At 39.0% G+C, this 14464-nt stretch overlaps 1 protein-coding gene across 1 annotated transcript; it reads right to left on the bottom strand.

Annotated features, from left to right (window-relative positions):
- Window positions 1–4501: 4501 nt before the first annotated feature.
- On the bottom strand, window positions 4502–13169 carry ASB15 (ankyrin repeat and SOCS box containing 15). The gene is made up of 9 exons (XM_009956265.2): window positions 13054–13169; window positions 11657–11709; window positions 11429–11560; window positions 10846–11004; window positions 8543–8788; window positions 7798–7969; window positions 6865–7435; window positions 6135–6288; window positions 4502–4674 (listed from the first exon to the last, which is right to left on the bottom strand). Exons 1-9 carry the CDS (start codon window positions 13167–13169, stop codon window positions 4502–4504), a joined length of 1776 nt encoding a protein of 591 aa, XP_009954567.2.
- Between the last annotated feature and the right edge of the window lie 1295 nt (window positions 13170–14464).

The raw sequence follows: 14464 nt of genomic DNA, 5'->3' as shown, positions 1-14464 counted from the left end.
GCAGTTAGCCTATTCTTTCCCAAAAAAGCATGATAAAGTAGGTGACATCTGTCAATGTAAGCATGATATTATTCGTGGCGGTATTTGCAAATATACCATATTTACATGTCCAGGTCAGGTAGTTTTTAAATTATAAATGAGCATAAAAAGTGCATGGACTAAATCCTTTGTTGAATGTCTTAGTCCCAGAAAGTTCTCCCATGTAGCTTCACCGAACCTACTGTTTGCCATTCAGATAAAAATATTTGCTCTATTTCTTTATACACAGAAAGCAATGCAGGTACTTCAGGTTTTGTCTCTTTTTCTAACAGTGTGTGTTTATGAAGCTTTTTTAAAAAGGAGATCCCAGCAATATAAACAAGTGATGTAATTCATAGGAAAGTAAATACAAGCAGCAGTACTAACTAAATTCTTTTTTGTCTTTATTTATGTCTATTTTTTAAATAGTCCATATTAATGATGATGGGAGTTCTGGGCTCCATATCTACCATGTGCAGAATATGCAGACAAAAGGCAATAGTTTTGCCCAATCAAATGTAGAGAATTTTACTGAAAATGTGAATTTTGAAAATTAAATGTAAATACCTTGTACATGTCACCAGAGCTACACTGTTATATCAGTCTTACGACTACTAACAATTTACTAATATATTTTTACAACTTTTCAGGAGAGCCACGAAACACAAGTTCCTCAGGGAACATTTCTCCTGGTCTAAGTACCTCTTTTGCTGGTGTGAGTGACACTTAAGGGAGCATTTCAGAGAGAAAACGCTTCCTATTGCAATATATAGCTTTAAATATATATACAGTCATTTGGTGCACTTACCCACGTACTTCTCTCTGATTTATCCTGGTAAAGAATTGGGATGGATTTCTTTGAAGACCACCCCATCCATTTGGAGACAGATGGTGTATTTTCAAATCAAGGTAATTACCTGCAGAGTGCAGAAAATGCCTCTGAAGGATAGCCACCTCTGGTGGGAAGGTGCCAGTTTTCATCACTGCAGCCTAAACAAACAATCTCCAGATTTAACATGTAGACCAGAGCTGAGGCAGAGTACACCAGGGAGGCAAAGCTGGTTACACAGAAGACACAGAGGTGAGGGCAAGAGACTGTTGATTAGATGCATATTAAAGAGAGTGATAGAAAAACAAAAGAGACGAGACCTGTTCCACAGAGATCAGCGATCATGAATTTATGTCACTTTTCTCCATGCAAACCATAGGTAAACAGCTGGATATTTTAGAAGCTTTTTTCTGCCCCAAGCAAGGGTCAAAAACACCCCTTTGCCCTACCCCAAGGCAGACACAAAAGAGACCGTGGCTTTGTGAGTGTGTTTTTCCATGCATGACTCCTGTACTAGCACCAACAGTCTGAGAAAGGGCAGTGCGGGCACAAAGAGCCTGAGCCAGAACAGTAAGTGCTGCAGTGAAACAGTAAAATTGTCTCCCCTTGATACTCAGGACAAGGATCTGCTGTGCCAGCTCCCAAGAGCAGATGGTAGCCAGTGGGTGGAAGTTTTATAGATGGCACACATGACATTATGGCCCCTACAGGGAATAGCTGGTCCTGTACAGAACTCATGGCTATGGTTCAGTCCTTCACCCAGTTATGAAAACTCTTACAGCTACGAAGTCCTTCTCGCTGGTGCTGCAAAGGCTGATGTAACCACTGTTGAATGTCTGGCTCCTTGAAGAGCTCATCAGTCTGGTGCAGCTGTTTGTGTCAGATTTTATGAGAAACAGAGACCGAATGATACCTCTGCTTTCAAATATTGTCCCCAAACTGATAGGGGTCCCTTCCCCAGAGCATGCCTGAATCAATGCCAGGGCATTTAATTACTTCTAGCCAATGTCGCCCATGGGGTGGACATGCCATGGAATTGCGTTGCGGTGGAACACCCCATGAGTCACACCCAAATAGCAGAGAAAATTAAATCCCAGCATTGCCAGGGTTCAATCACAGTCCAAGCAGGGAAAAAAGGAGCAGGTTTTTTCCTACCAGTTTCTTCTTCCAGCTGGGGCTGCTGCCTTTGCCTCTTTTCACACAACCACCAGTCCTGGACCAGTTACATTTCCTGCTCCCACCACCACGTTCTCAACTCCATAAAAGTAGTATTCAATGGTCTGGCTGCAAAACATGGGACTCAAAAGACCTGTGTTCAACTACTAGCTGTGCCATAAGCATGACATGGGGTAAACAGCTCCCCTTCCACGTCTATCTCACCTTATATTTCATTTAAAACAGTCTTGTCCCTCCTGCCTCCATTCAGTTTACAGATGCCTTGAAAGCATTAAAGATGCTTTATCATAATGTTTACTTCCTTTAGCATCTGGGGGAGGGGGAAGTCTTCAATAAATAAACAACTTCAATGTTGAAGGACAGAAAAGCTTTAAAACAGGAGTAGGCCACCTTCTATAACAGGCCATCAAACAACAAAAAGGGCCCAGATGTATTGTTTAAAAGATAAACACAACAATATCATGCCTTTTTAGCTTACCCAACAATATTCTAAGGACTAGTTCATGATATTTTAAACACTTGGGGCAGTGCTCTGTCCTAGAGCTGAATGCTTTGGTGCCACAGGCAATGCAACTATTGCCTGAGGCATGTATAAAGTCTTAAATATAAACCTTGGCCCATGAACTAAAATTACTAATGGAATTTGGCTCTAGCCACAGAAAGGGTTTAAAATCTCCTGTCCAAAGCCCTATTTGATCATGTTTCCTTTGCTGGTTGCAGTATATGGTATCGGATATGTGATTACCTAGATTCTTGTGTTGTGGTCACTGTATTCACTAAAATTCCCGCTATTTAAGACATTATAATTAAGCCCGTATTTCTGTTTCGGAATTCCCACACAGAAATATCAGTTTATAGGTTATGCAGCAGACATGCATTTAGCCTGGTGTGTCCAAGATGTTTTGGTCGGTGGAGCCTTGGTTGTGGACAGCTGTGTTGGGTTCACCAGGCACCCAGTGCTCAGGCCATGCCTGGAGTCACCAGTCACCCGGGGCATCCTCCTGCCAGGGGCCCAGTCCAGATGCTACATGCCTAGAAATTTTACACAAGTGATCAAATTCTTCTTTTTCATCCTGGTCAAAATTTCTAGCAAAAAAATCAGAGGACATGCCTTGGAAAGCCAGATGAATAGTAGCCCTGGCGAGAGCAGAAGCAGCAGTTAAGCCTGTTCTGTTCAACCCTCTACATGTTCCAGACCAGTTCCATTTCACTCCTTCCATTTGCCTCCGTAAATCTGCTGTGAGGAAAGACAGAACCAGAAAGGACTGACATAGCTACCTTTGGAAGTGGAATTTACATCTCTGACTGAGGTGTCAGTAAGTTATATATGACAGTGACTTCCAGCAAACTAGAAGTAGCTCTGAAGGGAGAGCGAGCGTAGTGAGCAGGGCAGAAGGATGCTTGAGCTGACCTTTGGTTTGTGTGAGTGCGTGTATGTGTGTGATAACCACCATATCTCTTCAATTATATGTTGAGCTAAACTCTGACTATGCACTATGTAATCCTGGCATCCACCAACTGAAATCTTTTCTGAATTTCAGGGGTTTGGGCTCTTTTAGTCTTTTTTTTTTTCCCCAAGACGGAAGGGATGGCAGAAGAGCAAAGGGAGTAAGTGCAATCCACTTTTATAGAATAATTTTAAAAATATTTAATATCGGATGTGGTTTTCTCTAGACGTACAGAAACATACTGCCAAGTGCATCACAGCATGACTGAGGGCATTGTTTAGCCTGGCCCAGAAGTGATCTGTCGAATTTCTGTAGGAAACATAACTAAAGTTATGACATTGAAACATTTCTCAAACAAGGGGATATGCCACTCGATTTCCTGTTTGGTTTGTCCATCAGAATTTACTCTTTCTTTACAACGGCCTACTTAAAGTCCCTCAAACTCTGCCAAGCATTAAAACACACAGTACTGGCACACACAGCACTCCTACCTGGGAGAAGGAAAAACAGCCAAAAAGAATCTTTGAAGTGTTTTGAGAATTTTATAATAGGACCGTGATTTTCGAGGTACAAAATGTGCTCCATTTCAGGCCAATTACATGACAGAGACACGTATTTAGTAGTTTAATTTTCTTTGCCAAGTTAAATTAGACATTTATTTTCTTGTACAGATAAATTAATGCTACAAACTGAGAGCAGCAATTGTATTTATCATCTTCATTTGGAAATCCATCAGGAAAATTCTTATTTTATTCTTTATTAATCTGAATTCCAATTTAGGGTGTACTGTTCTACATAATTATTATAATGTCCTTATTCTGATTTTAGCTTATATTTAGATAGTACAGTGTGCTGAAACACGAGCTTTAATGTACTAATTTTGAATTAAAATTTGTTCCCATAAAAGAGCTATTAACAACAAATATCAGAATGTTGTGAATATATATAAAACACTAAGCAGCACTTTAGCTAGTAAAAAACAGTGAGGAAATGAGTCAAATTACAGACCGTATGCAGTTATTTTAAAAAACTATTCTAAATGTATCCCTTTTCCATACAGATCATATTCTTGATACAGGATATAGTTCTTGAGAACCAGTGGAAGTGGAAACTTCTTCATGGATGACAGTTTCTGGAGTCTCCTTAACCCCAAGAGTTTACGTATTTTCAGACGACACAGATGTTTCAATGGGCGAGGATTATCTAAAAATAATAGTGAGAGATAAATCGTGGAAAAAATCAATGCCGTTATTAAAGACTGTAAGCCAGCTCCCAATCTCAAAACTTGCTCTAATAAAATCAATATAAAAATCTATTACCTTGGGGCATTATTATTTTGCCTCTTCTGAATAAAATACCGTTCTTTTAACTCCATGATTGTGACAATACATGCTGCTGTTATTAATTAATTTTCTTCCAATCAATACCTGCCTTTTTTCAGTCTTATTTTTGGAAATAAGCACACTGTACTGTCTCCAAAGCACCCATCTGAACACCTAAATGAGGACCTTTTTCAGCATAATCAACAGTAAGTGATGAATGATCTCTCCTTTCCCTAGATGCATATCTTAAAAATTGCAGGCTGAGGCCAGCTGTGGCACCTTCCATTTCTGCTGTGTCAACAAGGCACCAGGACCAGACCTTACTGGGCTTGGGCCTGCTGAGTCTTCTAAACAAGCGCTTCTTATCAGAATTTACATCAGTCAAAGAGCTCAGTTTAATTTAGCCTTCCTGAACATAACAAAACCTTCCAAGGTACTCGAAATATCAGTAGTTGAGACTATCAAATTTGACATTCCTGTGACACAAGTCCAAAAAGGACTTCCTCTGCATTCCAGCGTAAAATACCAAAGCAAAATTAAATACACAGTACCAGTTTTAAACATAAATATTTTGCCCTTTAACAGCTGATGTTAAATCAAATTCTATTTAAAATTTACAAAATAAAAAGCCAAATAAAATTAATTCATGCACAGAGAACATTTAATACATTCCTCAATGGATTTTTTGAAGTTAAGGTAGGTGAAACCTACTGCTGGTGCCACCAATGGTGGAAGGTTCAGGCTAATGTGTAGAACTTCAAAAGTAAAGCACACGTAAGAAATACTATTCAATTACAGTATTAGCAATTGCAGCTCTAGATGTACAGCACATAAATCAGACTTAGGAAATGATGGTACACAGATTGTGATGGTACACAGCTCACTGTCACCACCCACCACCTTGAACATAATCGGATCTGAAACATGCTCTTACGATAATCCTTGAATGACTAACAGACTTGAGAGATCAAGGGAGCAAAAAGAAGTGTGAGCAAAATTCCTCAATAAAAAAAAAGTCGTGCCTCAGCTGTGTTAATAAGCAGAAGTAATTCAGTGGTCTTGTTTAACTAAAAGGGCTTCCCACACAACAGTGACATTCCTTACAAGACTAATTCTCACCAGGTGCATGTTTGCCATATTCCACTCCGATTAACTAACTTATGACCAGTGGCAACAGGTAAAGATCTGTCCCATTCTGAGGACTGGATGACAGGCACAACCTGGTTCTTAGCTGGTACACATTTGGACTGCTAAAACACTTTGGATGAATGTGACCTGACAAAGAAATTGAAGTCTCCTGTAATAAATCATAACATCATTAATTGGAAGTTAGATATTTACCCAAAATCTGACGTATCTCTGTCCATTCTTTCTGTGTTTCCAAGACAAACTTAATTTTTGTGCATAGAGGAACATAATCCATGTAATCTATGAAAACACGAACCACTTTGCCTGCTAAATGTTTCAACCAAGGAACAGCAATAAAGTCACAGAACTGAAAAAGAAAACACATCAAGTCATAATTTCAAAATCTGTGCAGAGGAATGCCAAAATAACACATTTTAAAGCAATTACTCAAGATAATTTAAACAAAGTATTAGCAATGACCTTTAACAGTCATAAATGGATCCCCAGGTAGGTTACTGTAAAAGCCATTTTCTTCCATGCTTAACCTTTGTGATCCCTTAATTCATCTGGACAGGCCTGAACACCAATAATTGCTATAACATTGTCGTCCTTTGCGGCACTGTTTTGTTCAACAGTTTCTTTGGAAATCTGTCTACTCCACTGGTTAGGACAGGACCAGAAATTCCAGAACCCTGCCTCATCATTTCTTAAAACTTCCTTCCTAAATCTCTAATACATGAACCCCAAACTAAAACCACCCTACATACATCACGTTCTCTATCTCAGCATAGAAAACAAAAAATGGCTGGTTTATTTTTAGGGTGCTTTAAAAAAAGGATTTTGCTAGTATGTTAATCTTAATTCTGCACAATCATCTGGAACGTTTAAAGCTGGTTAATGAAAAGAGCAAAGCGAAGAGAAGGGAGGAAGGTTACGTATTTACTGGATTATCCTTTATTACAGAAGAAGTCCACCCAGGGAGAATATCTTCTTCTGGAGTTGACCACACAAAAGAATTTCCAAAGATATCTTGATGCATACAGTCAAAACACATCTCCACATTATATCCGTGATTGAGTAACAGCCTCAGCATCACCTCATCATTCAAGGCATACTGAATGGCACTGGGGAAATGCGTATCATTAACCAACATAAAGTAGCAATTGACGTTTGCTCCGTAAGACAGGAGCAGCCTTACAATTTCGTGGTGGCCAGCTCTCACTGCCACAAGAAGACAGTTTAAAGGATCCTTGTTTGGATTTGCCCCTGCTTTGAGCAGTATTTCTGTGCAAAGAATGTCATTGTTAGAAACAGCAAAGTAAAGTGCGGTTTTCCTTTCATCATCGTAACTATCTGAAATGTGTTCAGCCATGAGAGTATTGACATCAAAACCATTTTCAATGAGGAGCTCTAGACACTGTGAGTTCTGGCCATCTGCTGCTGAGTGAATGGGGCTTAACCCACTTTTCTGGATTGCAGTTTGGGATGTGACCGGAATGAGATACTTCAGGGCCCTAAAAAACAATGAATAAAACTAGTTAGGCATCGCTTCCCTGCATGGAGAAACAGACCCTCATCCAGCCATATGCTAAATTACCAGCTAGACACTTTACACAAGAAGATCCAAAGACAGAAACACCAGTTTTGAGCACTGTCAAATAGGACCTTGTGTTTAAGTTGCTTCAGTGGTTTTCACTTAGTTCTAAGGAGTACGTTTTGCATTTTGCTTTGTTAGGCTGAACTAACTTTTTAAGTGTAACAGAGGCAATTCTGAAATATAAATGATCTGTACATTTGCAAGTTTACATAGTCTTCTTCAATATGACATCGTGCCACACTGTCTTAAGGACAATGTAAAGTCCACGCTCATACTCACAGGTAATGCCCCTCATAAGCTGCTTTGTGTATGGGAAGCAGTCCTGCCTTATTAGGCACATTGCCACTTCCTCCATATTCCAAGAGAAGGGCTATGCAGTCTGGATTACCTCCTCCTGCAGCTTCAAACAGTATCGATGCACCATCATCTGCTAAGGCCTGGACATCTCCACCTTGAAGGAGGACAGAGAGTTTATAATTAGATCCAAAGTGATTTTCAGATCACCATAAAGATGAGCCTGGAGTATTTTCTTCTTCATTTTCAGATGTATTTAAGTTCAAACTTTACTAAAACAAGAAATACTTCCTGCAGCAAATTTAAAACCCACAGGCAAAGAAGACTTGCACAGATACAAGTTCAAATGCTCACCTCAGTGGGGTCTACTTCGACCCTAAGCATTATAACTGAGGATTTTCAAAATTCTTGCATATTTAAAAAAGACTTAATTCCATTAATTAATGCCACGGGAAGGGAAGGGCAGGGAAGGGCACGTATAGCAGTAAGTCCTTCCCTGACTGAAGCAGATTGGTATCAACTCTGCCACTCCTCTTACATGCATTAAGGAAATGTGTAAGCATCATTCCAGTCTAGCAGGAACACTCATATATGCTTCCTTTCCTTCTAAGAAACCAAAGCTTCTCATTTAACACTTTGCTTCCTTTCCTTTTCCATGATCACACTAAAACACCTCAGCAATCAGACAAGACACATGCCAGTGCAGAGGTGTATTTACCTGACTACATACCTTTATGAATAAGATGCTCCAGCACATCACAGTGACCATATTCAGCAGCAACGCCTAATGGTGTTACTCCATATCCATCCCGAAGGTTCACATTTCCACCATTCTTCAGGAGAAGAGCAACAATGTCTTTGCGTCCCTGTTTTGCAGCTTCATGCATTGCTGACCAACGTTTCACGCACGGCTGGTGGATGCTACAGTTGTGTTTAATCAGAGTGGATACCATTTCAAAGGAGCCCCTTCTTACAGCTTAAAGATATTATAAAAGGAAGAAAATAATACAATTCCATTCACAGGCATGTTGTCCTGAAAGTTAAATAAGTTTAGAAAAGCTTTTCCTTGTGTCCTGATATGAGGAAATTAAAAAGACTTCCAGTCCTAGAAATCTCGGAATCCAATTTACTGGTAACTAAACGGTAATGTCAGCTGCTCGGGACATCAAGGTAAAGCAACGCAAGCTAGAAAAATGTCACTTTGGAGCACAGAGGGCAAAAGCAGCACTGCTTCGATTCTGAGAAAGTGGAAGCAGGTGCACCACAAGGAAAAGCAACAATAAAAATAATGTAATATTCGAAGATGGTCCTTAATTTTAAAATTGATGCAAACATGACAGTGTCCCCAGAAAACTCCACTTGTGACTTTGTCACCTGGTAACTCTAATCCTAGTGCATACTTTGTGGCTGTTGTCAGCCAAAGTACAGTTGACATCTGTCATACTTAAAGGCCACGTTCTGTCCTTTTGAGGTTCCAGGTTTGAAATTTTCATGGATAACTACACCTGTAATTTACTTACATATAAAATAGTGATCCTGAGTAAGAGCCTAATTTTACTTCTGAACCAGCCTTTGGAATAGCAGATCTCTCCACCGGCTGGTGGGGCAGCTGAGGGAGATCAGTGTCATACGGTTAGCAAATGTAACTTCTGTGATTGTCCCATTATACAAGTAAGAAGGTCTTTAAGAGGCAACAGTCTTCATAATTATCCACAATTGCTTTGAAGCAGGATATTACCAAATGTAGCTGTAAGCAGAAATCATCCCACTAGATAGATACTTCTTCAGCATTTAACTTTGTACTGAAGAGCCCTTTAATCCAGAGCTTTGAAAGTAAAAGAAGTAACTAAATCATGAGCATAATCTATTAAGTGTTAAGCACCTGATCCTCTATTTCTCTGAGACTAAGACTGAAAAGTTTGATGCACAACAATATCTACATCCACATTTTCAGTTCCAAGAGACACAAAAACATAAAAGGCATCACACAAACAACACATATCTGACAAACCTCATTTTCAGCAGTTTGTACAGAGAAATATTCAGGAAAAGAAACTGACATTATAAGGGGCAAAGACCCTTTTCATAAGCTCTAGTTAACTCTTTGCAGGATTCATTAAAAGCAAAGGCTGAAAACAGCTTAAAAATTTCACAGATTTACAATTATTGAAAAGACCTGAAACAACACAAAGCAATACATTGCAGAGGAACCCTCTACAAATGCCTCAGGGTCTCAAAATGTTAATACCGTAATCACATCTGATAAAAGTTAACAAAAATTCAGAGGACTGAATATTTTAATACTGACAATTGTATTCTATATTGTATTTTCTTATATTGTATTTATTTCAGAGATTGATTCTCTTCAGAAGAATGAAGATGTTTTGATGTTCAACAGAAATTAGAAGCTAATATAGCTAAATTACTCATGCATAGTAAGCTCATTTAAGGCTACCAATAGCGTAAAATCTTCCAAAAGAACCATCTTTCTTTTGATTGGGGTATTAGAAATGCAGTTGAAGCTTATTTTCAGTGCAAGAGGGGAAGGAAATGAGATGGGAGATTTTAAATTGAAAATACCTGCCTACTCCTGAAGAAATCACCTGATAAAACTAAAAATCTCCAGCAACCTCCAGACCTCCAGAAAAAGCACATTCAAGTTAAAGCAACAACTTAGTCTTGTACCTTACTTGTACCTTAAGATAGTCAAATAGGACCAGGTTACTAAATGCGCTGAAGACACAGAGAAGGTACCTTGAACAAAAAAAATAGGTCCCATTTTCTTAGGAGCAGCTCAGCAACCACCTAAATCATAAGGAGCATCTTTAAAATCACCTGAGTGACCATCTAGAGCTTAATGAGGGCTGAACTGACTGCTCGGTACATTTCACCACACGCTGGGCATTTAGTTTCCTCTAAAAAGACGATCAGCATCTAAACCACACAAGCCAACAGGAGGACTTGGGTGAGTACTCAGCAGAGGGGAAGCACCACCTTTCACTTTGCCTAAACCCAGGGAGAGGAGGCAATTACCGATAAGAAGTGGAGTTTCTCCTTTGTCATTTGTGGTATTGGGCCAAACACCCTTTTCCAGTAACGTTTGAACATTTTCCACAAAGCCAGCTTTTGCTGCCAAAGTTAATGGTGTTTCTCCATCGCACGTTTTGTATTCCCACATTGTTTTATAAGATGCTAGAGGTAAAAAAGCGAGAAATGATAAAACAAAATTAAAGCACAAGGCTGTTAACACATACACATATACCAGAAAACCTCAAATGCCAAGTCTTTAAGAAAATTATTTGTAATTATGTTTAACTTAACCTAACTAGCAGCACCAAATGCGCTGAATACTGAACAGTAATTTTTGCTCTCTCTGTAGGTTTCTGAACAAAACGTTAAAAATGGTCCAAGTTCTTTGCTGGTGTAAATTGCCACAACTTTCCCAAAAAGAAAATTTGTCTGAATATTTAAACAACATAAGCAAGATGCTCTATGGAGGATTTGATCATACTTTTTTTTAGTAAACAGTTCTAGCCTGTTGTTGTGGATGGCTGTTTATTGCTCTATGTTTCTTTGCCGCTCCCCTTATCTTGTGGGATATTTTTACCTTACTCACCATCTAAAATGATTTCAAGTATTTGCCGAATTGGCTGTGCTGCAGCCTCATGCAGTGGAAACCACCCTCTTTCATCAGCTTCATCCAAAGCATATTTGTGTTTCACAAGTTCTTGGAGCCCAAATACATGACCTTGAAAAATTCAACAGATAAATGAGATGCAGTTGGAAAAATAGTATACAGAAAGCTCAGTTTTGCAAAGGGACTATTTTATTTTAGGGTTTTTACCTTGCTTTATGGATGTCACAATTTTCCTATTTTCATCACTAGGTGGTACAAAACTATCCAAAAAAGATCAGAAAACAGAATTTTTTTTTTTTTTTTTTAAAAAGTAGATGCATTATATTGTTTATTCAATATTTTCCATTAGGTTCTTATCCTTCCTTCGAATACATCAACTACAATCTTGATCAGCCTTGTGACCCCCCAAGTTACACCTGTTCTGTGGACCTCCAGGATATCCAAAGTTCTCTAGTTAGGTGCAATTCCTGCTGCAGGCTGATCTAATAAAACTCCTAATTCGGTAAAGAATTCTGACGTGGACTAAAAAGCTGTATTTGCCCCACACTACAGAAATGAGCCCTTCAGATTCAGAAAACAGTGAATGAGAATGCGATGGCGCCAGAATGTGAATACTCGCTCATGAAGGTGAGTTTTATGGTATCAATGGTATCATTGTCCCTGAAAAAGAGTTGTAATGTTTTTAACAATGTCATTTAAACCTCCATGAGGTGGAATTTAAATGCTGGCGCCTGTTAGTTCCTTGACATATTTTGATGATAAAAGCATATTAAAAAATAGATCAGATTTAATTAAAAAAAAAAAAAAAGGCAGCCAAATAACAAGAGCACCCACTGGCTCTGCTGAGGGCCTTCAGTGAATAGAGAGATTCCAGTCCTACAACAGGTGCCCCATGAGGACCCAGATCTTCATGAGCTCCCACAGCAGATGAGGAAAGGTTAACTGTCCCCCAAGACCTACAGCTCTACCTCTTTCCATTTTAGACAGGGCAATCTACAAAATGTATTTATGGGATTATTGCTAAAGAACTTCTATTAAGACGAAGTTTAGCTTTATGTGACACATACACTTTTCATAAGAAGGTAAACGGCCTAAAAAGCTAAGGGGAGCATTAGTTCAGCCAAGTGAATCTCATCTCTCTAAGCTCTCATCACCCCACATAGCTCAGCTGAGCCCTCCGTTTCCTAATCACGGGAACCACTCTTAACCATGACACTGATGTCACATACGAGCCCTCGTTGGAACACCCCTGTGGGTGGCGGTGGCGGTTGCTCCAGTTTGGATTTTTCTTGCACATGTATGTATCTGAGGGCACAGGGAAAGACTGGGACATTGTTACAATTAGAGAGCAGAGAGATTACTAACAAATCCAAATTTATTGTCTTTAAAGTTTGAGGTTTTGGAATCGTTTGAGAAAAACAAAATCAACACTTCTGTTTTGTTTACTCTTGTCAATCACTTCTTCAGACAGTGCTTCACTGAGAAAGAGGCATAACAGTCAAACTAAGAACTGTTTTAAGCATGATCCAAGGCTCTAAATATCAATGTCTTAAAATACTGTTAAAATATGGTGTAACCTCTAACAGAAACTGAGCTGACAGTACCTGTCATTATAGCTGGAAGACACTGGTGGTTTGGCCCCATTTGATTCTTGAATGCTAAGCTGTATGGCATAGTTAGTAAGCAGATCTTCAACCAAATCTTCTCTTTCATCCATCATTTTTTATGGTGAGCTATAATGATGAGCTATTTTGAAATACACACAAAAATATACTGCTAAGGATGACGTCTTGCTTAAGGTATTTTTTTAGAATAAAATCAGGTGTTTCCATAAATATCTCTTAATTTAATAATGTTTTGGCGAGTTTACTCCTATTTAAAAATTATAAAATTTCTGTTTAAAAACAGCGATGGAAAACAACCCTAGAAACTTCTAGTACTAGACATGACATTTAGGAAAAGCTCTTTTTATTGTTCACACACTACATTTGTCATCTACAGACAAATACTGGGCAATTTGTCAACAATAAAAAGGAACTTTTCCTCTTTAGACAGCTGTGGTCATCAACTCAGTGAATATGTGATTTCCATACAAGCATGGCCAATGAACAGTAAACAAAGGTATCACCTTATGAATGATTCCTATCACACACATTCACAAGGAATCAATGAACATCAACAAAAACACATATACATTTTAAAATTACAAACACAAAGAAACACTCATTGTTTGAGAATTATTTACAGAGAGGGTCTGCAGTTCAGAATGAAACTCATGACCAGTTCTAAGGGTGATCACACATTGTGCTTATGCAGGATATACACAAACACCAAATTATTTCAGAGAAGCTCTGAAATAACTTTATTCTTTTGCATGGAGAAAGAGCATTTTTTTGCCCACTTCCTTCACCCAGGGTGGCACTGGCAGGAGACAGAAGATGGATCCACCAACCAGTGCTGTTTGGACACAGGATTTCGGTGTGTGAAAGCCCATGGCCTGTCACTACAGTTTAGGTGGTGACATGTCATCCAGTTCTGAATTCAGAACTTTACTATCTTTCAATACTTAAAGGGGGCTTATAAGAAAGATGGGAACAGACTTTTTAGTAGGGCCTGTAGCAACAGGACTAGGGGTAACGGCTTTAAACTAAAAGAGGGTAGATTCAGACTAGAGATAAGGAAGAAATTGTTTACAATGGGGGTGATTAAACACTGGAATAGGCTGCCCAAAGAGGTGGTAGAAGCCCCATCCCTGGAAACATTCAAATCCAGGTTGGACAGGGCTCTGAGCAGTCTGATCCAGCTAAAGATGTCCCTGCCCATTGCAGAGGGGGCTGCACTAGATGACTTTAAAGGTCCCTTCCAACCCAAACTATTCTATGATTCTATGAAAACTTTTCAGCTGTAACCTGTATTCACCACTCCTCTCCTGGAGCTGGAAGTGGATGTTTTCTCAAATAAAAAATAAGGGATTTGAAAGACACAACACCAAATGCAAAACCTACTTTATGTTAA

This window comes from Leptosomus discolor, chromosome 1 (genome assembly GCF_034619465.1).
Source record: "Leptosomus discolor isolate bLepDis1 chromosome 1, bLepDis1.hap2, whole genome shotgun sequence".
Classification (NCBI taxonomy): Eukaryota; Metazoa; Chordata; class Aves; order Leptosomiformes; family Leptosomidae; genus Leptosomus; species Leptosomus discolor.
Note: the sequence above shows the minus strand (reverse complement) of the source record. Positions and strands in the feature narration are given on the sequence as shown.

Bases quoted from the DNA above. Each gene is read 5' to 3' on its own strand.
- ASB15 (XM_009956265.2), bottom strand. From the start codon at position 13,169: ATGATGGATGAAAGAGAAGATTTGGTTGAAGATCTGCTTACTAACTAT. The intron at 11,561-11,656 runs GTAAAAACCCTA...GAATTTTTCAAG, and splicing joins TGTGACATCCATAAAGCAAG to GTCATGTATTTGGGCTCCAA. The intron at 7,436-7,797 runs GTGAGTATGAGC...ATTGTTTTTTAG, and splicing joins GCTTATGAGGGGCATTACCT to GGCCCTGAAGTATCTCATTC.